Source organism: Saccopteryx leptura, chromosome 2 (assembly GCF_036850995.1).
Source record: "Saccopteryx leptura isolate mSacLep1 chromosome 2, mSacLep1_pri_phased_curated, whole genome shotgun sequence".
Taxonomy (NCBI): Eukaryota; Metazoa; Chordata; class Mammalia; order Chiroptera; family Emballonuridae; genus Saccopteryx; species Saccopteryx leptura.
Genome location: NC_089504.1, coordinates 10,562,995 through 10,587,272, shown reverse-complemented (window position 1 = coordinate 10,587,272; position 24,278 = coordinate 10,562,995). Strand labels below are relative to the sequence as shown.

At 49.2% G+C, this 24,278-nt stretch overlaps 1 protein-coding gene and 1 pseudogene across 3 annotated transcripts in view; one reads left to right on the top strand and one right to left on the bottom strand.

The window, feature by feature from the left end:
- The window catches only part of GOLGA1 (golgin A1), a 50,981-nt gene that overhangs the window by 5,265 nt on the left and 21,438 nt on the right, over positions 1-24,278 (bottom strand). For all 3 annotated transcript variants that reach the window (XM_066367163.1, XM_066367164.1, XM_066367165.1), the window contains exons 11-19: positions 21,702-21,827; positions 18,328-18,423; positions 14,984-15,079; positions 14,023-14,148; positions 12,069-12,164; positions 4,733-4,822; positions 3,855-3,957; positions 3,557-3,726; positions 3,009-3,152 (exon numbers count right to left, since the gene is read on the bottom strand). In XM_066367163.1, the coding sequence (XP_066223260.1) occupies positions 3,009-3,152; positions 3,557-3,726; positions 3,855-3,957; positions 4,733-4,822; positions 12,069-12,164; positions 14,023-14,148; positions 14,984-15,079; positions 18,328-18,423; positions 21,702-21,827 (1,047 nt within the window). The remainder of the gene's footprint in view (positions 1-3,008; positions 3,153-3,556; positions 3,727-3,854; positions 3,958-4,732; positions 4,823-12,068; positions 12,165-14,022; positions 14,149-14,983; positions 15,080-18,327; positions 18,424-21,701; positions 21,828-24,278) is intronic.
- LOC136393536 (large ribosomal subunit protein uL30m-like) lies at positions 6,667-9,248 on the top strand (annotated as a pseudogene).

Below are 24,278 nucleotides of genomic sequence, written 5' to 3'. Positions count from 1 at the left end.
AATGAACAACTAAGGTGTCGCAATGAAAAACTGATGATTGATGCTTCTCATCTCTCTCCATTCCTGTCTGTCTGTCCCTGTCTACTCCTCTCTCTGACTCTCTCTCTGTCTCTGTGTAAAACAAAACAAAACAAAACAAAAATGCTGCTATATAAGCAGCAATACAGGGAAGAATTATTATTATTTTTTTTGCCTTGACTTTTTTTTTTTTTAATTTTTTTAATTCATTTTTTTAGAGAGGACAGGGAGAGACAAAGAGAGAGAGGAGAGAGACAGAGAGAGAAGGGGGGTTGGAGCTGGAAGCATCAACTCCCATATGTGCCTTGACCAGGCAAGCCCAGGGTTCGAACCGGCAACCTCAGCATTTCCAGGTTGACGCTTTATCCACTGCACCACCACAGGTCAGGCAGGGAAGAATTTTAAATAAAAGTTTCTCCAAAGCCTCACTTTAACCTATCAAAATGAGATTTCCCATGGATGTCTAGTCCGGGTCACCATTCTTGCATCGAGCAGCTAGAATTCTGTACTTCTCATGTATCAGTTTTCACAGCTTCCTACAGCTTTCCTAACTAAACATGTCCATGTGACAGTAACTCTAGGGCAGGGGTTGGGAACCTTTTTGGCTGAGAGAGCCATGAACGCCACATATTTTAAAATGTAATTCCATGAGAGCCATATAACGACCCGTGTACGTTACACATTATCCAATAAAAATTTGGTGTTGTCCCGGAGGACAGCTGTGATTGGCTCCAGCCACCCGAAACCATGAACATGAGCCGTAGGAAATGAATGAATTGTAATACATGAGAATGTTTTATATTTTTAACATTTTTTTTTTCTACTAAAGATTTGTCTGTGAGCCAGATGCAGCCATTAAAAGAGCCACATCTGGCTCACGAGCCATAGGTTCCTGACCCCTGCTCTAGGGGATGCCCCATGCCTCACTGTGTGGCTGAGCTTCCATTTGTCAACAGAACCTTTATCTGCTCTGTTTTCTCAAGAGAGCGCTGTCTGCAGTCGCTGTAGAGGAGTGAGGGGACTGGGCCAGGGGACCATGAACGTCCTGCCAAGCTCATTCAACTGCCTCCAGCACGCCCCATGTTATAAGCAGCAACATTTCCATTTGTATTCTCTTGGTTGACCATGAGCCTGGACATTCCTCCAAAAATACATTCGCTCTTTTATGTTACTTGATTTTCCAGATTTTGGGCTCATTCATTAATTCACCCAACAAATATTGAGTCCCTACTGTGTGTCAGACACAATCAACAAGCAATGTCTGCCCTCAGGAGGGAAGTGTCAAAACCAAATATGCAGTATATCAGAAGAGACAAACGGCAAGGTAAAGGGGACAAAGAATTCTGGTGGTGAGGAGTGAGGATGATTAGGGGGAACACTCTTCTAGACAGAAGGCTCAGCAAGTGCAAAGACCCTGAGGCAGGAGGATGCTTGCTATTCCCAAAGGGCAAGGGCAAGGGCAAGGTTGATGAGCCTGAGAGAGGGTGGGGATAGCAGAGGAGGCGCTGTAGAAAGAGTAACAAGGGGCCAGACCACACAGGGCTTTGTGGGCCACTGCAAGGACTTTGGCTTTCCTAGAGAGGGAAAGTTATCAATGTCAGCAAGGGTGGACCAGAGCAGTGACAGGGAAACCAGTTATTAGTTCAACACCATCCTCTGGGGAAGAGTATGGCAACAGTGGTGGGGATGAGAAGCAGCTGGGTACAATTTAAAGGGAAAGCCAAAAGGATTTGCTAATGATTTGACTGTCAGGTGGGTAGAGAATGACCCCAAGGTTTTTGCCATTTACTGAGCTAGGAAAGATAGCAAAGATGCTAGGGTGCATGTAAATGTGACCTTGGCTTTGAACGTTTCAAATGTCAGGTGCCTTGTAGACATTCGTATGGAGAGACAGAGCAGACCGATACAGGAGTCTGGAGCTCACGGGAGCTGTCTGGGCTGCGATATGGCCATGGGAGCCTGCAGCCTGCAGGGTGGCTGAGATCACCAAGGGAGTGAGTACAGCTTAGAGGAAACGTCTGAGGGCTGGACCCTGGGGAACTTTCCTGTGTCTACTTTATATTTCACAGGAAGAGATTAAATATGAGTGGGGGGAACAAAGGGAGAGGAAAGAGAAAGAAAATGAACAATTTTTTCCTTTGTTAAAGATCTTTAAAAAAATAGACACACAAATCACACAATTTGGGGCAGAATTTCAGGCCAGAGCAGTAACTAGTCAACACATTTAACTTCACAGGGCATTTTAAAAACCAGAATCAAATGAGACCCTGTGTTTATGGGTGCAGAGGCCAGGACAGCTAATGTATACTTTCATTTCGTCCCCCACACCACCTCACACTGCCCCAACAAAGCACATGTCACTGCCATCATCACTTCACAGCTACAGAAAGGAAGGACACAGGTAAGTGAAAGGATGGGTCCAATATGACCCAGGTGGTGACAGCAGAGGAGGCTGGGAACACCCAGACCTCTTACAATTCAAGCTCTAATACTCTCAACATTATCTTAAGTAGGGGGCAGGTGGCCCTGGCCGGTTAGCTCAGTGGATAGAGCATCGGCCTGGCATGTGGACATACTGGGTTTGATTCCTGGTCAGGTCACAGAGGAGAAGCGACCATCTGCTTTTATTCCCCTCCCGCTCCTGCTTCTCTCTCTCTTCCCCTCTCGCAGCCATCAGCCTCAGGCACTGAGGACAGCTTGGTTGATTTGAGTATCAGCCCCAGACAGGTTGCTGGGTAGATCCTGGTTGGGGTGCATGTGAGAATCTATCTCCCCTGGGGAGGGAGGGGAGAAGGCTGGGGAGTGAAAGGAAAACAAAATGCAGAGGAAAACAGAAAAGGAAAACCAAGTAAAAGCCCTTTTAATAAAAGACTATCTCCCCCACGAGGTGCCTAGAGGCATCAGCAAACCTCCCAAAGGGACTGAGGGGTTTTAGGCACAAGGGCAGGGAAAGGCAGGGATATAAACAGCTGAGGTAAAGAGCACCTTACCTTATTTTTCTCCAGAAGTTGCTGCTGCAAGTCCTGTTTTTCCTTCTGCAGCTGCCCTAGGTCCGTGGCCCCCACGTCACCATTGGGTATTCCCTCTTCAGGCGGAAGCTGGTACACAGGGTTCTGCGTGGCCCTTGAGGTTACCTACAGGGTAGTGGCAGCAAGCTGAGAGCCAGGACAGGGCTCAAGCTAAGCCCCCGGTCCATGGCAAGGGGACCAGACTTGTTCCAAAGGTGTGGACTGGTGCTCCAATTCGCCAAGAACCAGACAAACTATGGAGAGCCCGTACAGTGCGCTGCAGAGGAACAAGCGACTTTCCACGCACCGAGTCTGCTTGGAAGGAAGGGGCTTCAACCTCGAACACTGACAGGTGTGGCTGAAACCCACGGCCTCAGGACTCACACCCTCTGGGGAAGGTGACCTGCCAAATATCCCCTAGCTAGTGAGCCCAGCGCACTTCCCGCGCTTCCCGATCTCCCGCTGTCGCCTCCTACTGGCAGACTGCCATGCTGCCCGGATTCGTCCCAGTGGCCTCACGTGGGACTTACGTGAGGCTCGCTGACGGAGAGCGCGGAGCCCTGCTCCAGGCCTGGCAGCCTCAGCGGGTCCTCTCGCCCTGTGGTTGCCCCGGCTGCCGCAGGCAGCTCCACCCTCAGGCTCCTCAGGGCTTCCAGCTCGCTCTGCAGCTGGCGTGTCTGCAGCAGGGCCGCATCCTGACCTGGGCCGGGCAGAGGGGAGTGAGCACTGCCAGCCCAGGGGCTCCCTGGTGCGGTGCACGCAGCCAGGCCGCGGCAGGGCAGGGCAGGGCAGGGCAGGGCTGCTGGCAGGAGCGGGCAGACCCCTCACCTGTCCTCAGCTGGAGGATCTCCTGCTCCTTCTGGAGAAGCACTGCAGCTTTCTCCCGCAGACTCTGCTCCTTCTCGTCTACCACGGACGTCAGGTTAGCAGCCTGGAGAGAAGAGCCAGCCTGAGGGAAGCTGGCAGCAGAACCCTCACCTCCTCCAGAGGAACCTCTGCCTCCCACTCCCCAGAGCCCCCCGAATCCCTCCCTGAAGGCCACAGCCCAGCGCCAGCCCCAAGCTAGCTTCCTTCCGCTCCTGGACTCGGCCCAGATCAGTTCTGGGTAGGGACCCTGCACTTGGACAACCACCCTCACTGCCCCCGGCGCACTGGGCCAACCAGAGCTGTGGCTGTTCTGCTCAGCCTTCTAACAGACTGTCAGAACCATAACTTCAGCATCCCGCAAGTCCACGCATGCCTGGAATTTGCTGCAGATGACCTCACTATGATGTCCTGGAAGGTGTGATTACCCTCAATTCTTTTTCAAGGTGACTGTGAGACTCTGTTATGGACTTAGCTAAAGCCTAGAACCAACTCACTAGAAAAGGTCTGGGGCTGATGCTGAGTCTGTTTTCAAATGAGGGCTCTTCCCACTCTCCCTGCTGAGAGTGTCATCGTCTGTGGCCCACCTCACAGAACTGGAGCTCAGTAGGTATGTGGCGGTGGGCCTTTTCCCAGGTGATGTTTATAACAGTAACTGACCATCACAAGTCAAAAAGGCCATCCTATGGGACGAGGGTTTCTTTGTGACACTTCCTCCTACCTTTCTAGACTCCAGGGAAACCACAGAGCTGCAACCCTGAGCCCTGTGTGCACTCCTGCCGGGACAGATGGGGAGGCGGTCAGTCCCAGGGGCCTGAGGCGGCCACTGCCCTGGAGCCTACCTGCTGCCGTAAGTCTTCCCTCTGCTTCCGCACCTCCTCCAGGGCTTGTGTCACTGCCACACTCACAACTTCTCTTTGGCTCCATTCTTCCTACAATCCAGAAAGCAGGGTGGAGCTTGAACCCAAAAACTCAGTGCGTATTTTTCCAGCTCGCGTCGCCTGAGGCCCACAGAGGGAGCACGGTCTTGCAGAGCCAGACTGATACTGCTCCTGCTTCATTAGGCTCCCAGGCTGCCCTCCCGCCTCAATGCCTTCCATGTCCCTCTGAGAACTGTCCTGGGGACAGCCCACCAGCCTCTCTGGAAAGAAGCGCAGCAGCCGGTATCTGGGCCAGGGGAAGGGGACCTAGCAACACAGAACAAGAAGAAAGACCCTTGGGCTCATGTGAATGGTATAGTGCAAAAATAATAAGCAATTCCTGAATTTTACTAGAGCAAAATGTCACAGGCTCACCAAAATTACCCATTTTATTGGAGAAAACTGAGGCTCTGGGAGGTTAATTTGCCAGAGGTTTCAAGCCGGCACCTGTCTGAGCCCAGAGCCACACCTTTGGATGCTAGACACTGCTACCCCAAGTATCTTCTTTCAAAAGCAAGGCTGCCTCACGGGCCTTCCCCAGAGCCCAGGGGCTACCTCCCAACAAACACAGCAGTCCTCTTCCCCTGACGGATGCTGTGCTCATCCACCAACCCCCAGATGAGCAACATGACTTCTTGCCTGACCAGTGGTGGTGCAGTGGATAAAGTGTCGACCCAGAACATTGAGGTCACTAGTTTGAAACCCTGAGGTCACTGGCTCTGAGCATGGGTGGGCTTGTCAGCATGGGTCACTGGCTTGGGGGTGGGGAGAATCATCTATTCAGTCTCAAAGTTCATCAGCTTGGGACCAAAGGTTGCTGACATGAAGAGCCCAAGGTTACCTAACCTGTGGTGGTACAGTGGATAAAGCATCGACTTGGAATGCTGTGGCCACTAGTTCAAAACCCTGGGCTTGCCTGGTAAAGGCACATATGAGAAGCAACTCTGAGTTGCTTCTCAATCCTCTTCTCCCTTTCTCTCTCCTCTCTCTAAAAAAATCAATCAATAATTTTTTTTTAAAGAAAAGGACTGACCAGGTGGTGGTGCAATGGACAGAGCGTCAGACTGGGACATGGAAGACTCAGATTTGAAACCCCGAGGTTGCCAGGTTGAGTGCAGGCTCATCCGGCTTAAACATGGGTTCACTAACTTGAGTGTGGGACCATAGACATGACCCCATGGTCGCTGGCTTGAGCACAAAGGTCACTGGCTTGAGCCCCAGGTCGCTGGCTTGAGCAAGGGGTCACTTACTCTGCTGCAGCCCCTCAGTCAAGGCACATATGAGAAAGCAATTGAACAACTAAGTGCTACAACCAAGAATTGATGCTTATCTCTTTCTTCCTGTCTTTCCCTATCACTCTCTCTCTCTGTATAAACAACAACAACAACAAAAAACAACGAAAGAAAAGCCCAAAGTTTCTGGCTTGAGCAAGGGGCAATAGCTCGATCCCCAGTCAACACACGTAGGAGAAGCAATCAATGAACTAAAGTGAAAGCAACTATGAGTTGATGCTTCTCACCCTCCCTTCCTGTCTCTCTCAATAAATAAATAAATTAATTAAATAAAAAGAGAAAAGAAAACTGAAACTATAAACAATAAGAATATGACTTCTCAGGTGCCAGTACAACTCAGGTGCCACAGTACTAGTCAGAGTTGTCTGCTGTTTTGTCTACTCAGGATCACCCCTCTTTTTTTGGGTAAGAGCCTCATCGGTGCTAGTCCCCACTCCCACCCCGCCATTCTGTTTGATTCTGGTAGGGCTGCCAATAATGATGTCCCCACTTTGTGGCTACAAGGTAAAGCATGTGACTCAGGCCTCGGCAATCATAGTACCTCATCCCCTTGGCCAAATCGGTATGTCCAAAGAGTGGCTCTGTCACCCAAGGTGAACCAATCAGAATCCCTTTTTATATTGGAATCCTTCTTATATAGTCAAGCTAAGAAAGAAGCCCTCTTTCCCCTGGTGTTGCTAAGCTGGCAGGTTACAGATTGGAATGGCTGTAGTTATATCCTCCCAGTCTGTAGGACGCAGTCTACAGCATGGAGAAAAGCAAGGACAAGAGCAGGGTGACCCAGAGGGCAAGGGACAGCGTGACACAAGGAAGAGAGAACCTGAAGCCCCAGGTTCCAGTCAGACAAGTCTTTCTGGTTCTGTGACCTACTCAACTCCTCCTAAGAAATCTCCCTTTCTACTTATGCCAGTACAAGTGGGTTAATAGAGGGAGACGACAGTCTCATGCCCAGGGGCATTCTGGCTCCTACAGTGGCATTGTCAGAATCGACCTTCTGTGAGTCCATCTCTGGTAGTCAAGGAAAACTGGTGCCTGAACTCTAAACACTGGTGGCGGGACCTTGAACAGCAGCAGAAATACACTCTTTTCAAGTGCACTGAAATATTTACCAAGATAGACTCCAGGTTGGGTCTTTATTAAAGCAAGTCTAAATAAGTATCAGAGAACTGAAATCATTCAGAATATTATCTGATCATAATGGTATTAAACTAGAAATCCAAGATACTGAGAAAATTCCCCAAATATCTAGAAACTAACCACACTTGTAAACAGCCTGTGTGCACTGGCTTTTAAGTTACTGCCTCAGCCCACACCCACCCTTCTCTGTTCTGCTTTGTGATGCTGCACCTGGGACTCTGCAGCCACATTTCTGCTCATCCAGCTGGCTCCGCACTGATCTCTGCCGATGAGGGTGGAAGGTGGGGATGGGGGGAGTGGGGCGGGGGAGCTCAGGGAGACTGGAAGGCAGGAGGAAGGCAGAAAGGCTCCTTCCTGCCCGCTTCCTGTTTCTCTGAGCAATATGCTGCTTCACCCTGGCAGCAGCGACTTCTTCCGGAAGCAACAGCTGCACTCACTTTGCAGCTTTTCCAACACTTGCTGCTGAATTTGTTCACTACCCTACTCCTCAACACACACGCGCACACTACCATGTTGTGCCTGCGTATGGATTTTCAAATTGAACCTGTTTGGATTTGTGAGGGTACTTGCACCTGTAACTGTGCCTGTGGCTTGACAGCTTGTATCAGTCGGAGAGTTCTCAGCCATCGTCTCTTCAATAAGTGCACCTGACTCATCTATTCTATCCCCGTCCGGCCCTGAAAGGACACACGCTAGAGCCCCTCACAGGGTCCCGCATGTCACTTCCAGCCCCCTTCTGTATTTCATCAGGCCCTTCCTTACATTTCACTAATTCTCTCTCGCGTGTTCAACTGCTGTTCAACTCAGTTTTTTTTTTTAATGTAGTTTCTTTTCTATTTTTTAAAAATTTATTTATTTATTTTTTCACAGAGACAGAGAGTGAGTCAGAGAGAGGGATAGACAGGGACAGACAGACAGGAACGGAGAGAGATGAGAAGCATCAATCATCAGTTTTTCATTGCGCGTTGCAACACTTGGTTGTTCATTGATTGCTTTCTCATATGTGCCTTGACCGCGGGCCTTCAGCAGACCGAGCAACCCCTTACTGGAGCCAGCGACCCTGGGTTCAAGCTGGTGGGCTTCCGCTCAAACCAGATGAGTTCGTGCTCAAGCTGGCGACCTCGGGGTCTCGAACCTGGGTCCTCTGCATCCCAGTCCGACGCTCTATCCACTGCGCCACTGCCTGGTCAGGCTCAACTCAGTTTTTAAAACGGCTTTACTGAAGTAAAACTGACAAATAAGAAACTAATATATTTAGGCGGTCTGTCTCCTGTGGAGCTTCCTGGTGGTGGGCTCTGCAGCAGTCACAGCCCTCACACTGGGGTCTGGGGCTCACTCATTCAGAGGCCCCCAGGCAGACTGCAGGTGGTGACAAAAGGTGTGGAATCTCATTTGTACAGATTGCATTCGTCATAAATTTACCAAGTCAAGAATTCCAGATAAAGTGTTTCAGCTTTCACCTGAAGATCATGAAAAATTTGGTGGGGATCCACAGTACCCTCATAAACTGCATATTGTTACCAGAATAAAAAGTACAAAAAGGCGTCCATATTGGGAAAAAGATGTAATAAAAAGATGCTTGGATTAGAAAAAGCACATACTCCACAAATTCACAAGATTATCCCTTCAGTGAATGCAAAGCTGAAAGTGGTTAAACATTTGATAAGAATCAGCCCCTGGGCCTGGCCTGTGGTGGCGCAGTGGGATAAAGCGTCGACCTGGAACACTGAGGTTGCCAGTTCAAAACCTTGGGCTTGCCTGGTCAAGGCACATATGGGAGTTGATGCTTCCTGCTCCTCCTTCTTCTCTCTCTCTTTCTCTCTCACTCCTCTCTCTCTAAAAATCAATAAATTAAAAAAAAAAAAAAAAAAAAAAAGAATCAGCCCCTGAAATTACCACAAGGACTGCGGACAGAGGAGGACGTGGCTCACACCTGCCTCCAGAGCACAGGAGAGTTAGTATTGTGCTGGCATCTGAGCCCCACGGACCAGGAGGCAGTTAAGTCCTGATGCCAGAGCTGATTCAAATTAAAAAGTTCAAATCTTTTATTTAAAAAAAAAAAAGAAACTAATATATTTAAAGGTGTGCAATTTAAAGAATTATGGTGAAAGTATCACCAAAAAACTGAAAATATCCACTTAACCCCAAACGTTTCCTCGCGCCCTTTTATAATCCACTGCATTTTTAGTTTCAGCTACTGCATTTTTCAGTTCTAAAATTCTATTTTAATTCCTTTTCAAAATTGCTGTTTTCTATTATAATTTCCAAACCTCTGCTAAAATTTTCCATTTTTTCTGTTACATCTTTAACGTGGAAATTTTATTTTATTTTTTATTTATTTACTTATTTATTTTTACAGACAGAGAGAGTCAGAGAGAGCGATAGATAGGGACAGACAGACAGGAATGGAAAGAGATGAGAAGCATCAATTATCAGTTTTTCATTGCGACACCTTAGTTGTTCATTGACTGCCTTCTCATATGTGCCTTGACCGTGGGCCTTCAGCAGACCAAGCAACCTCTTGCTCGAGCCAGCGGCCTTGGGTCCAAGCTGGTGAGCTTTGCTCAAACCGGATGAGCCCGCGCTCAAGCTGGCAACCTTGGGGTCTCGAACCTGGGTCCTCTGCTTCCCAGTCCGATGCTCTATCCACTGTGCCACCACCTGGTCAGGCTGTCTGTTACATCTTTAAACATAGTGAGCATACAATATGTGAGCCTCCTAACAGATCTTCCTGCTTCTGCACTTGCCTCCTTACAGACATGCTCCACAGAGTCAGCGTTGTTCTTTTAAAACAGACTCCTCCCATCGCTTCTGCTTAGAGCCCCCTCGCCTCCCCGCCTCCCTCCTCCCTCTGCTGTTCTCCCCAGCCCACCAAGCTGCAGCCATAGCGCCTTTGTGCTGTTTCCTGAACAAACCAAGCTTTTCTCTGCCTCAATGCCTGTCTTTTTTTTTTGTATTTTTCTGAAGTTGGAAACGGGGAGGCAGTCAGACAGACTCCCGCATGCGCCCAACCGGGATCCACCCGGCATGCCCACCAGGGGGCGATGCTCTGCCCATCTTGTGGCGTCGCTCTGTTGCAACCAGAGTCATTCTAGCGCCTGAGGCAGAGGCTACAGAGCCATCCTCAGCGCCCGGGCCAACTTTGCTCCATTGGAGCCTTGGCTGCGGGAGGAGGGGAAGAGAGAGACAGAGAGGAAGGAGAGGGTGAGGGGTGGAGAAGCAGATGGGCGCTTCTCCTGTGTGCCCTGGCCGAGAATCGAACCTGGGACTTCTACATGCCAGGCCGACACTCTACCACTGAGCCAACCAGCCAGGGCTCAATGCCTTTCTAATCGCTATTTCTCCTGTCTGGAATATTCCTTCCCCAAACACTCACATTGCTGGCCCCTTCTTACTATTCAGACGTATTGCTCACATATCACTGAAGCCTGTCCTATCCTCCATATTTAAAAGCCCTCTGTCCTCTCTCCCTCTCTGTCCTTCACCCTGCTTTCTTTTCTTCATAGTCTTTTTTTTTTTTTTTTTCATTTTTCTGAAGCTGGAAACAGGGAGAGACAGTCAGACAGACTCCCGCATGCGCCCGACCAGGATCCACCCGGCACGCCCACCAGGGGCGACGCTCTGCCCACCAGGGGGCGATACTCTGCCCATCCTGGGCGTCGCCATGTTGCGACCAGAGCTACTCTAGCGCCTGGGGCAGAGGCCAAGGAGCCATCCCCAGCGCCCGGGCCATCTTTGCTCCAATGGAGCCTTGGCTGCAGGAGGGGAAGAGAGAGACAGAGAGGGAAAGCGCGGCGGAGGGGTGGAGAAGCAAATGGGCGCTTCTCCTGTGTACCCTGGCCGGGAATCGAACCCGGGTCCTCCGCACACTAGGCCGACACTCTACCGCTGAGCCAACCAGCCAGGGCCTCTTCATAGTCTTTATCACTTATTTACTGTTCCTAGTTACAAGCTGCCCCAGTGGGCAGGAGAGGGGAGGAGTCTGTCTTGCTCATCGCCACATCCTAGCACCTACAATGGTACCTACAGGTACTCAAAACATTTGCGGAGGGAATGCCAGGAAAAGGTCTGACTCCAAAGTGCAGGCTCCCACGTCCCGCTCTGCCGCAGCGGCACCTGCAGCACTCGGCTGAGTCTGTGTCCCTGAGAGCTGACTCAGGGCGGGCCCTCAGCTGGGGGGTGCTCCGAGACCTTGGCCAAGGAGCCACACATCTCGGGCCACGACCAAGCTGGGCAAACACTGCAGTACCCCAACATCCTCTACAGGGGGGACGGGAGCCTGGAGGCCAGTAAGGAAGTGGCAGAATCTCTTTCCTCTGCATCCAGTTATGTTCCAGAAATAAAGGGAGCAGCATCTGATGAAAGTGCCACATTCTCAGAGGGGAAGGGCAGCAATCCAGCAGACGCTTTCCTCACTGATGTATTTGCTGCCTGATATAAACCAACAAATAAGGTCCTTGTGACCTCTGGAAGCCTGGCTTTACTAGTCTCACTGAAAAAATCAGCCACAGCACTGCTCTGACAGCTGTACTTTCAGGCAGCTCTTGACAATGGCACAGAAGAAGGGCGGGACCTCCGTGGTGGAGAGAAAAGTCACACCAGTGCAACCTCCAACCAACTATGGAACTTGGACAAACTGTTTACACTCGGAACCTCAAAGACAAGTGAACAATGGGCTTACTTCTTTCCACCATCCCAGATCCCTGAGGACCTAACGAGGGGACGAGCTCTAGCAAACGCCGAACGGTACTACTGAACAAGTGCTAGTTCCACTTCTCCTCCAAGTGAAAGGCAAGACGCTCCTGTGGGGCTCTGAGTCAGATAAATACCTTTAGCTTCTTTATTTCAAGTTGGTGCTGTTGTAAAGAACGGTCACATTCATTCTTACTCTCTTTAAGGTCTGCATTTTCTTGTTCCAGCTCCCTCTGCAAATTGAGAAAAGCACATATAAAAAGACAAGAACTTCACCAGACTTACCCTGGGCAAAGTCCTACCTCTTTGACATGGAACCTTTAAAAATGCCCCCTCTCTTTTTGGGGGGAGGTGAGAATGGGGTGGGAAGGAAACCCTTGACAAACTCCTCACAAGAAGAAACAGGCACTTGATTCTGAACACTGGAACAGGGAGAAGGAGCAAAGTAAGTAGAAGCCAAAGGAAGAACAATATAAATTTTAGCAAGACAGTGGGAAGAAGCTGATGGAACTGGTCAGGACGTATCAGGAAGTACCTACGCAGCCCAGGGAAAAAGAAAAGCCATCTGTTTGGGGTTTTTGTAAAAAGCAGCCTTTTTATTAAAAATAATTTGTTAGCCCTGGCCAGTTAGCTCAGTGGTAGAGTGTTGGCCTGGCGTGCAGGAGTCCTGGGTTCGATTCCCGGCCAGGGCACACAGGAGAAGCGCCCATCTGCTTCTCCACCCCTCCCCCTCTCCTTCCTCTCTGTCTCTCTCTTTCCCTCCCGCAGCCAAGGCTCCATTGGAGCAAAGATGGCCCGGGTGCTAAGGATGGCTCTGTGGCCTCTGCCTCAGGCACTAGAGTGGCTCTGGATGCAGCAGAGCGACGCCCCAGAGGGGCAGAGCATCACCCTCTGGTGAGCGTGCCGGGTGGATTCCGGTTGGGCGCATGCAGGAGTCTGTCTGACTGCCTCCCCATTTCCAGCTTCGGAAAAAAATGCAAAAAGAAAAAAATAATAATTTGTTAGCCTGACCAGGGGGTGGTGCAGTGAATATAGCATTGGACTGGGACGCAGAGGACCCACGTTCAAAACCCTGAGGTTGCTGGCCTGAGTGCGGGCTCACTCATCTTGAGCACAGGGTCACTGGCTTGAGCATGGGATCATAGATACGACTCCATGGTCACTGGCATGAGCCCAAAGATCGCTAGCTTGAAGCCCAAGGTCGCTGGATTGAGCAAGGGGTCACTCGCTCTGCTGGAGACCCCCAGTCAAGGCACATACGAGAAAGCAATCACTGAACAACTAAGGAGGCACAATGAAGAATTGATGCTTTTCATCTCTCCCTTCCTGCCTGTCTGTCTCTCTCTCTGTCTCTGTTACACACTCAAAAATCTTTTTAGAGAGAGAGAGAGAGAAAAACATCGACTTGTCTTTCTACCTATTCATGCATTCATTGGTTGATCCTGTGTGTGTCCCTGTATGTTCTGGGGATCAAACCCACAGCCTTGCCTTATGGGGAAGATACCAACCGAGCTACCCGGCCAGGACAGCAGCCTTTTCACATCTAGTCTCCTGAGCAGGTGTCTGCTTTAAAAATAAAAACTGGGCCCTGGCCGGATGGCTCAGCGGTAGAGCGTCGGCCTGGCGTGCGGGGGACCCGGGTTCGATTCCCGGCCAGGGCACATAGGAGAAGCGCCCATTTGCTTCTCCAGCCCCCCCTTCTTCCTCTCTGTCTCTCTCTTCCCCTCCCGCAGCCAAGGCTCCATTGGAGCAAAGATGGCCCGGACGCTGGGGATGGCTCCTTGGCCTCTGCCCCAGGCGCTAGAGTGGCTCTGGTCGCGGCAGAGCGACTCCCCGGAGGGGCAGAGCATCGCCCCCTGGTGGGCAGAGCTTCGCCCCTGGTGGGCGTGCCGGGTGGATCCTGGTCGGGCGCATGCGGGAGTCTGTCTGACTGTCTCTCCCCGTTTCCAGCTTCAGAAAAATACAAAAAAAACCCCAAAAAAACACAAAACCCAAAAAACTGCTCCATAACATGGTTTCCGAGCTGAGAGTAGGGCTGGTCTCCTAGTGATCTGGGGCTGAGTGCCCGGCCGCACTCCCTTCCCCACTCACCACCTGATGCTCTGCAGTCTGGAGGGCGGCAAGCTGGGCCTCGAGCGCATGCACGTGCTCCGTGCACTGCTGCTGCAGCACGCTCACCTGCTGCTGTGCGCGGCTGCTCTCCTGGTTTGTAGTGCCCTGCGGAGGTGCCAGAGGACATTCATTCACAGGGACAAAGGGGCCTTATTCTGCTTCCCGGTGAGGTGACCTATATAAATAACTCTCCTTCCTGACCTCCTTCAGCCTGGGTGCTGCCAAGGACCCCACCCACCCACAGGCTCTGCCTACTGCCCCTGAGCCTGGCTACTCAGGAGCCGGCCTCTGGGTTGGACTCCGTGCCAGGGGGACGGCATGGGCACTGTCCCTTGCCTGCTGTGCGCAGCGCTGCCCCCCACGGCGGCAACAGGACCCTGCGATGGAGAACAAGGGCTCTGAGCGGAGAACACGGGTTCCGCCATTAGCAGTGAAGACCCAGTGGCCCGTTCTTTCTGAGCCTGCTGCCTCTAGAACAGGGTAAAAAGGCAGACCTCCCATACCTGCTGTAAGGACTAACGATGAAAACACGTGCGGAGTACTGAGCACAGGGACGGAGCAGTCACGCAACAAAGGCCGTTGTTATTTCTCTAGTTTCTAACTCAACACTGCTCCTGACACTGGGCTGACGGGCCAACCCTTGCCATCTTCTGCCCAGAGCCTAGCCTGGACCTGTGCTCCACAGCCCCAGGCCTTGGCTGGGCCCTCCAGCCAGCTGGCAGGTGGCAGCCAGCTAGTCAGTGCCTCTGTGCACACCTCCGAGCCTCCGGCAGGCTGACTCCCTCTCCTACAGCTGCCGAGCTGCCCACACCCGGCACAAGAACCCTATCTAAGTCAGGTCCAGACACCGTTCCAAGAGTTGGAAGGGAGGCCAGCTGTCTGCAAAGGTATAAAGGGAAAGCACCCAGGGCGAGAAGGCGCAACCATGATGAGCACGTACAAGCTCCTGGATCCGCGCTTCCTGAGCGGCTGCGACTTCCCGGCTCTGCTTCAGCTTGTCCTCGGAGGCCTGCAGGCGCTGTTCCAGGTCTCTTACCTGTGGGGATAGACCTCTCTCCCTTCACAAGAAGCCGAGAGTAAAAACAAACACTCCAAACACCAAATCAATCACTGGCACAACTGAGTGGGACAACCAGTTGATGCCTCTCTCTCTCTCTCTCCAACCCCCTCAAAAAACAAAACACAATAAAACCAAATCAGCACGGGCCAGGTGGTTCAGTGGATAAAACGTCAACCTAGCATGTAAGAGGTCATGGGTTCAACCTCCGGTCTGGGCACACAGGAGAAGCAATCAATGAGTACACACTAAATGGAACTAAGTGAAACAATGAATTGATGCTTCTCTCTCTTTTTCTCTCTCCCTTTCCCCATCTCCTCTCAAATCAATGGAAAAAAATAAATAAAAAAATTAAGTCCTAAATCAGGTTTATTATTAAAAATTTTTAAATTACAAATAAAATACCCATAAGGGGAGGAGCAGGAAGCATCAACTCCCATGTGCCCTGAGCAGGCAAGCCCAGGGTTTTGAACTGGTGACCTCAGTGTTCAAAGTTGACACTTTATATCCATTGTGCCACCACAGGTCAGGCATACATTTTGGTTTTATTCACTCCACAAGTATCAACCAAATCTGATGACAATGTACCTGGCCCTGCACTAGGACACGAGGCTGGCTCAAGGGACAGGATGACAACACACTGTCCAGCACTCAGCCAAACTTGACTCTCCAATGGGGCATTTTTGTCTGACTCAAGTTCTCTCTGCCAGTTTCTCTGGTAAAGTCTTCCTGCTTGTGGAATAAGTTCTGCCCTTGGGGAACTTTATTATTAAAGTTTACTAAAAATAGTAAAGCTCAGACTGAAACCTAGCTTTTTAAACTCTTGGGTTCAGAAAATATCTACTCAGGTCCCAAATGGAAGCAGAACTCAAGAAAGATTTCAGATCCTCAAAAGGTTAAGCACAGGCTCTGGCCAGTTGACTCAGAGGTAGAGTGTGTGGATATCCCAGATTCAATTCTCGGCCAGGGGACACAGGAGGAGTGCCCGTCTGCTTCTCAACCCCTCCCCCTCTCACTACTCTCTTTATCTTTCTCTCTCTCTTTCCTCCTCCCCTCTTGCAGCCATGGCTCAATTGGTTTGAGCAAGTTGGCCCTGGGTGCTGAGGATGACTCCATGGCCTCTGCCTCAGGCACTAAAAAATGGCTCCAGTTGCAATGGAGCAAGGGCCCCGGATGGGCAAAGCATTGCCCCCTACTGGGCTTGCCAGGTGGATCCGGCCAGGGTGCATGTGGGAGTCTGTCTTGGTCTCCCCTCCTCTCAATAAAAAAAAAAAAAAAGTTAAGCATAAAGTTACCATATGTCCCAACAAGTCCACTCCTAAGTAGGGACCTAAGAAAAGTGGAAGTGTGAACCCACACAGAACCTTGTTCACTGCGATACACTAATATTCAAGGAGCTCTATATACAATAGACAAAAGGTGGAAACAACCTAATATCCACTGACAAAAGAACAAATAAACAAAATGTAGTCCAATGAAATAAAAGCCTTTAAATTGCTTAGTCAGCCTTAAAAAGGAATGAAATTCTGACCTGTGCTACATGGATAAACCTTGAGGACCTGTGCTAAGTGAAATAAGCCAGACATAAACGGGCCAATATTGTATAATTTCACTAATACGAGGTACCTAAGATACATCAAATTCACAGAGACAGACAGTGGAACTGAGGTTGCCAGGGGCTGGGGAGAGAAGAGAATGGGAGTTATTGTTTCAGTGGGGACCGAGCTTCAGTCTGAGAAAATGAAAAAGACCTGGAGGTGGATAGTGGCGATGGCTGTACAACCTGTGTGTGTTCTTAATGCTACTGAATTGTACACCTGGAAATGACTGAAATGGCAAATTTTATATTATGTACAGTTTATCACAACAATAAAATGGATATTCAGAAGCAAAATGGAATGATAATAAAACAAAGCTGTATTTAGAGAAAAATATATTTATCAGGACATAAGATTTTTTTTTTTTTTTTTGTATTTTTCCAAAGCTGGAAACGGGGAGAGACAGTCAGACAGACTCCCGCATGCGCCCAACCAGGATCCACCCGGCACGCCCACCAGGGGGCGATGCTCTGCCCACCAGGGGGCGATGCTCTGCCCATCTTGGGGCGTCGCTCTGTTGCGACCAGAGCCACTCTAGTGCCTGGGGCAGAGGCCAAGGAGCCATCCCCAGCACCCGGGCCATCTTTGCTCCAATGGAGCCTTGGCTGTGGGAGGGGAAGAGAGAGACAGAGAGGAAGGAGAGGGGGAGGGGTGGAGAAGCAGATGGGCGCTTCTCCTGTGTGCCCTGGCCGGGAATCGAACCCAGGACTTCTGCACGCCAGGCCGACGCTCTACCACTGACCCAACTGGCCAGGGCAGGACATAAGATTTTACAAAGTGAAATGCTTGCTATGGTCTGAAAGTTTGTGTCCGCCCAAACTCATGCTGAGAGCCTACTGTGGGGCCTCTAGGAAGTGCGTAGGTCGTGAGGGGGGAGCCCTCATAAATGGGATCAGTGCTTTCAGTCAAGGGGCCCCACTGTCCCTCCCACCAGTTCACACTCCTTAAACTGGCAAAAAAATGAAAATGCTGGTAAATGCCAATGTTGGAAAAGCCCCCAGATGCAGATAAAGGAACCCCTGTGTATGCTGGGGGAGTACAGCCAGGTGCGGCCTGCTGGGAACATTCTTGTCCTATTTAGTCACGTTAGGTCATATGTACTCTTTCTCGAGACGACAGGACAAGGATGTTCACTGTCGTGTAATCTGTGGGGACAGTAAAAAGGCAATCTGTGTGTCTGTTTATCATCTGGTAGCTAAACTACAAAGTGGAGAGGTCAGTACAGTGTAGGAGACACAGACAGAAGACGGAGCCGCTGAGAGTAAGAGAGAAGACACATGCGTAGCTCCATCATTTACAGCAATCAAGTCACAGACACATGAAACAATGCCTCACATTTCAAGGTAACCCAACAACAGGAGGACTGCTATTAACCATGTCAACATGGTTTTCTATTGGAGGAAGAGAAATGGGGATAAAAAGGAACAAACAAGATTACAACTTTGTGGAACAATGATGATAATAATGCAACAAAGAAAGGAAAAAATGACTAATTCAACTCTATAAGTAAGATTCAAGAAATAGTCCCTTCAAAAGAAAACCTCTGACATGGGATTCTCAGCCACACCAAGTCATCTAACCAGGTTAGCACCACACATTACAGTCACTGCGGGGGAGAGAGGTCAGTACCTGTGTCTCCAGAATGCCAATGGCCTTGGCCTGGCTGCTTTTGGCAGTCAAAAGCTGCTGTCTGGTATCTTCCAAATTCTGCTCAGCCACTGTTTTCTGTAAGTGGAAAGAAGAGCCAAAGAAAATAGTCATGCCCTGGCCTGATGGCTCGGTTGGTTACAGCATCATCCTGATACGCAAAGGTTGTGGGTTTGATCCATGGTCAGGGCACACAGAGGAATAAGTAGATTGATGTTTCTGTCTGTCTCTCTCTCCCTTCCTTTCTCTCTCCCCCTCCTTCTCTCTCTCTTCCTTTCTCTCCCCCTTCCTCCCTTTCCCTTCTTCTTTCTCTAAAATCAATAAATAAATTAGAAACTCATCTCTCCATTGAATAAATATTCATTGATATTTATTCAACATGATACAACATACTATAATTTGCATAAGGCTTAAAGGACACAAATACATTAAAAAACAGCTAATTTAGATAAAATTCATATATAATAAAGTATACTCAGATAAATCTGACACAGTTCTTTGACCTTCAGGCTGAGACAAAGAGTAACAAAAAAATTATATACCATATTTCCTGATATATATATATTTTTTAATTCATTTTAGAGAGGAGAGGGAGAGACAGAGAGAGAGAGAGAGAGAGAAGTGGGGGAGGAGCTGGAAGCATCAACTCCCATATGTGCCTTGACCAGGCAAGCCCAGGGTTTCGAACCGGCGACCTCAGCATTTCCAGGTCGATGCTTTATCCACTGCGCCACTACAGGTCAAGCTATTTCCTGATATTTAAGACACTCCCATGTATAAAATGCACCTTAATTTTGGGACCCGAAATTTGAAAAAAAATGTATTACATAAAGTTATTGAACTCAAGTTTTGTTCATCATAAAATTCATACAACTCCTGCCTGACCAGGCGGTAGCACAGTGGATAGAGTGTTGGACTGGGTGGGATGCAGAGGACCCAGGTTCGAAACCCTGAGGTCTCCGGCTTGAGCGCAGGGTCACCAGCTTGAGCGCAGGATGACCCTTGAGCACGGGATCCTATACATGACCCCATGGTTGCTGGTTTGAGCCCAAAGGTCGCTGGCTTAAAACCCAAGGTTGCTGGCTTGAGCCCAAGGTCACTGGTTTGAGCAAGGGGTCACTCGCTCTGCTGTAGTCCCCCAGTCAAGGCACATATGAGAAAGTAATCAATGAACATGCAATCAACAAACAACTAAGATGCCGCAATGAAGAACTGATGCTTCTCAACTTTCTGCCTTCCAGTCTGTCTGTCTCTCTCTCTTGACTCTGTCTTGGTAAAAAAAAAAAAAAAAAAAAAAAAATTCATACAGCTCCTCATCTGCATGAAAAAACAGGAAATGAAAGTAAAAAAATCTACAACCACTGTATAAGATGCATCCAGGTTTTAGACCCCAAATTTCTAGAAAAAAGGTACGTCGTATACATGGGGAAATACGGTAATATAATTCAATAGCGTCCACAAGGAGTACAGAGCAGGAGCTGCTCAAGGCCTCAGGGAAGCGCGAGGCTTCCTAATTCCAGGTGGCTAGGGGCAGTGGGTACACAGACGAGGGATGCCCAGTGAAGGTGTGAAACAACCCGGGACATTTGGGGAGCTACAACTTGCCGAAAGATAAAGTGATGGTAAGCTCAGGTCAAAAAACAAGACCAGAAAGTGAGGCAAAGGGCCAGACCATGAGAAGTTTTTTATGCTGCAGAAAGGAGTTTGAGTTAATTCTGTAGGCAGTATTTTTCAAAGTGGAGCTGTCCAAACTGGCATTAAAACTTACTTGGGTGTGTGTGTTAAACTTGAGGCTTTAATTCAGGCCTATTACTCCAGAAATCAGAATTTTTGAGGGTAGGGCCAGAGTATATACTTCAAACAAACTCTCCAAGTGACTCCTAAGCACACTAAACTTTATAATAATGATTATGGCACAATAACTTTAATATTAACAGGTGAATTATAGTATATCAACACCCTGCTATGTTCTAAACCTCATTTTAAGTACTTCACATATTGTAACTCATTTAATTCTAACACAACTCTATGCATTTCGTACAATTAATAACCCCTTTTTACAGAGGAAAATATAAAGACAAAGAGATTATATTATATTACTAGCTTTCAGTCACAAATAAATAGAAGAGGTGAGATACAAACCTAGCCCAGTTCTGAAGTTGGTTTACACTCCAGCACCCACATTATATACTCGCTGTGGGTTGTAAGAATTGGGGGAGATATTTACACTTAGGAGGACCTGCTTGGCAGTAATCATGTAGGACTGTGTCAGAGGGTGAGGGCGGAGAGACTAATGCTGGGTAGGCCAGTCTGGAGACTTGTTATATGGACTAGCCTAGAGTTGCTGGAAGCCCTAAAACCCAACAGTGGGGTAGAGATGGAGACATTTAGTGGAAAGTAACTGAAGACAGAAAGTGAGGGTCTAATCCAGGCCCACTGCCTTGGCTTTGTCACCTTTGTGATGGTGAGGCCAGTTGTGGGTACACAGAGAAGGAGCAGAATGTGGGCAGTGAGCTCAGAACTGACAAGAAAGCACGTTCACCTATGCCTCTGGGCAAAAGGTCAGTCTCTCAATAGCCTGAAATCTTTCAGCTCAGTTCACTTGTTGCCCAAGGCAACTGTGCTCAGGCCAACAGCAGATGGTAATTATGCTCCCTGGCCAGCGGAAAGTACACAAGGAAGAAGGAGAGCAGAGCAGTGAGACAAGACAGCCCAAGTGGAGTAAATCCACAGAGGAGGTTTAGTGGTGATCAGGGTGCATCACTGAACAAAGCTGTCCCTGACGGAAACAGGTCACACACAGGTGACATGAGGCTGCTTCTGCTGTAGGTAGGACAACCAAAAGATGGAGTGCTTTTCTCACCAAGCTGTTTGAACACTCTCAGGATTTGAAACTCTAGATTTTTTATTTTCTGAAGTGAGAAGCAGGGAGGCAGAGAGACAGACTCCCACATATGCCCCAACCAGGATCCACTCAGCTAGCCCCATGGGGTGATGCTCTGCTCATCGCTCCATGGGGCGATGCTCTGCTCATCTGTTGTTGCTCGCTGCTCAGCAACCAAGCTATTTTAATGCCTAAGGTGAGGCCATGGAGCCATCCTCAGCACCCGGGGCCAACTTGCTCCAACTGAGCCATGGCTGTGGGAGGAGAAAAGAGAGATAGAGAGAGAGAAGGGAGAGGGGGAGAGGTGGAGAACCAGATGGTTGTTTCTCCTGTGTGCCCTTACCAGGAATTGAACCCAGGACTTCCATATACCAGGCTGACGCTCTACCACTGAGCAAACTGGCCAGGGCCTGAAACTAGATTTTATGAACTCTCCTTCCCCACACTGGCTGGCTCAGAGAGAGCTAATTACCTCTTTCAGGAGTTCCTGTACATGTTCTTCTCCTGATAAGTTCTGTTCCAGTCTCTTTTCTAAAGACACGACTTTCTCCTGCATATGTGTGATGAGTTTTTCCTTCTCTTGAGTTTCAGCAGTGACCTGCAGGGGAAAGCAGAGATGACATTACACTATAAATCAGGAGTAGGGAACCTAATGGCTTGTGAGCCAGATGTGGCTCTTTTGATGGCTGCATCTGGCTCGCAGACAAATCTTTAATAAAAAAAATAATAACGTGGCCCTGGCCGGTTGGCTCAGTGGTAGAGCGTCGGCCTGGCGTGCAGAAGTCCCGGGTTCGATTCCTGGCCAGGGCTCACAGGAGAAGCGCCCATCTGCTTGCTTCTCCACCCCTCCCCCTCTCCTTCCTCTCTCTCTCTTCCCCTCCCGCAGCGAGGCTCCATTGGAGCAAAGATGGCCCAGGCGCTGGGGATGGCTCCTTGGCCTCTGCCTCAGGCGCTAGAGTGGCTCTGGTCGCAACGGAGCGACGCCCCGGAGGGGCAGAGCATCGCCCCCTGGTGGGCAGAGCGTCGCCCCCTGGTGGGCGTGCCGGGTGGATCCCGGTTGGGCACATGCAGGAGTCTGTCTCTCCCCGTTTCCAGCTTCAGAAAAATAAATAATAATAATAATAATAATAATAATGTTAAAAATATAAAACATTCTCATGTATTACAATCCATCCATTTCCTACTGCTCATATTCGTGGTTGCGGATGGTTGGAGCCAATCACAGCTGTCCTTTGGGACAATACCAAATTTTTATTGGATAATGCGTAACGTACACGGGTCGTTGTATGGCTCTCATGGAATTACATTTTAAAATCTGTGGCGTTCATGACTCTCTCAGCCAAAAAGGTTCCCAACCCCTGCTATAAATCCTCTCTCCTTCCCTTCCTGTCTTCTTTAGGAAGGACCATTATGTTTCCCTAAATTCTGTTCTCAACTGTATTCCAGAAGAACAGACATCCTGGAAATCTTCCCTGAAAATGGGACACAGAAGATACAAAATCAGAACCCAATGCCTCTCAGGCATCTGGTTCAGATCTCATGCAGCAAGAGGCAAATGCCCGCCCCAATTTAGGCAACCAACCTGGGAAGGAGCAACGGTCTTACCTCTGTGGCATCTAGCCAGGACCCTGCTAAGATGCTTCTCCTTACAATAATTAGGTTGTATTGTGATGCTCTGCTAGCTAGAAAATTGCTTCTCTTCTCACTCTCAACAAACATATTTAACCTTATTAATCCAGAGTCCAACAGAACCTACACCTTTACCCCCGATGCCAACATCCAGCAGAGTTAAACCCATACAAGAAGCTCTGACCCAACCATACGATGACGTACAGAATAGTGGTCCTGGACACATGGAGCTGGGTGAAGCAGTAAGTATGCCAATGTAGCTGCCTTAGGCCAAAGAGAGACTATCTAAAACAAATGCTGATACATACCCTGGCTCCCAGCACAGAGACAAGAGAGCTGCTGTGCATCTCATATCTTAGCCCCAAACCAACAGCTGCCCACTTATTTCAGTCTATCTCTTTAACTATGATGGTAGTGGGGAGTTGGGACTGGATGAATGGTAACATTATACAAGGCAGAGAACACAGAAGGAAGAATGAATTTGACAGGAAGGCAAAACCAAGTCTTTGCCATACTGACATATCTTTATTGGTCTCTTACTAATAATGTTAATAACAACAATAGTATTAATTATAACAGCATAATGCAACAGCAGCTATAGTTTTCAGAGCATGTGCAAGCACATCCCATTATCTCTAGTCATTTTTTTTTTTTGTATTTTTCTGAAGTTGGAAACAGGGAAGCAGTCAGACAGGCTCCTGTATGCGCCCGACCGGAATCCACCCGGCATGCCCACCATGGGGTGATGCTCTGCTCATCTGGGGCGTAGCTCTGTTGCAACCAGAGCCATTCTAGCGCCTGAGGCAGAGGCCATAGAGCCATCCCAGCGCCTGGGCCATCTTTGCTCCAATGGAGCCTCGGCTGTGGGAGGGGAAGAGAGAGACAGAGAGGAAGGAGAGGGGGAGGGTTGGAGAAGCAGATGGGTGCTTCTCCTGTGTGCCCTGGCCGGGAATCGAACCCGGGACTCCTGCACGCCAGGCTGACGCTCTACCACTGAGCCAACCGGCCAGGGCCCAATTATCTCTAGTCTTTACAACCACCCTTCACTGTGTCCATTTACAAGGAAACTGAAGCTTGGGGACTAGCCCACACCTTAGTGATAGATAAAGAATTCAAACCCAGATCTTCTGGATTCAAAGCCACATTCTACTATACATCAATGTGAATTTGAGAAATACGAGGGACCCTAGCCAGTGAAAACTGTGTTAGGTAGAGCTAGGAACAGAAAAAGAATCAGTGACCAATTTCCACTTAGACTTCTGTGTATCACATCCTACATGAAGAAAGGCTGCTTTAATTCAGGCCCTTAGCTACAGCTAATATCACACAAGGATCAGTTATGAGACAAGGATTCCCCCTCTCACTGTTCGTTTTCCACACTGGACTGGAAGTCCTTGCTAATGCAATAAGGCAAGAAAAT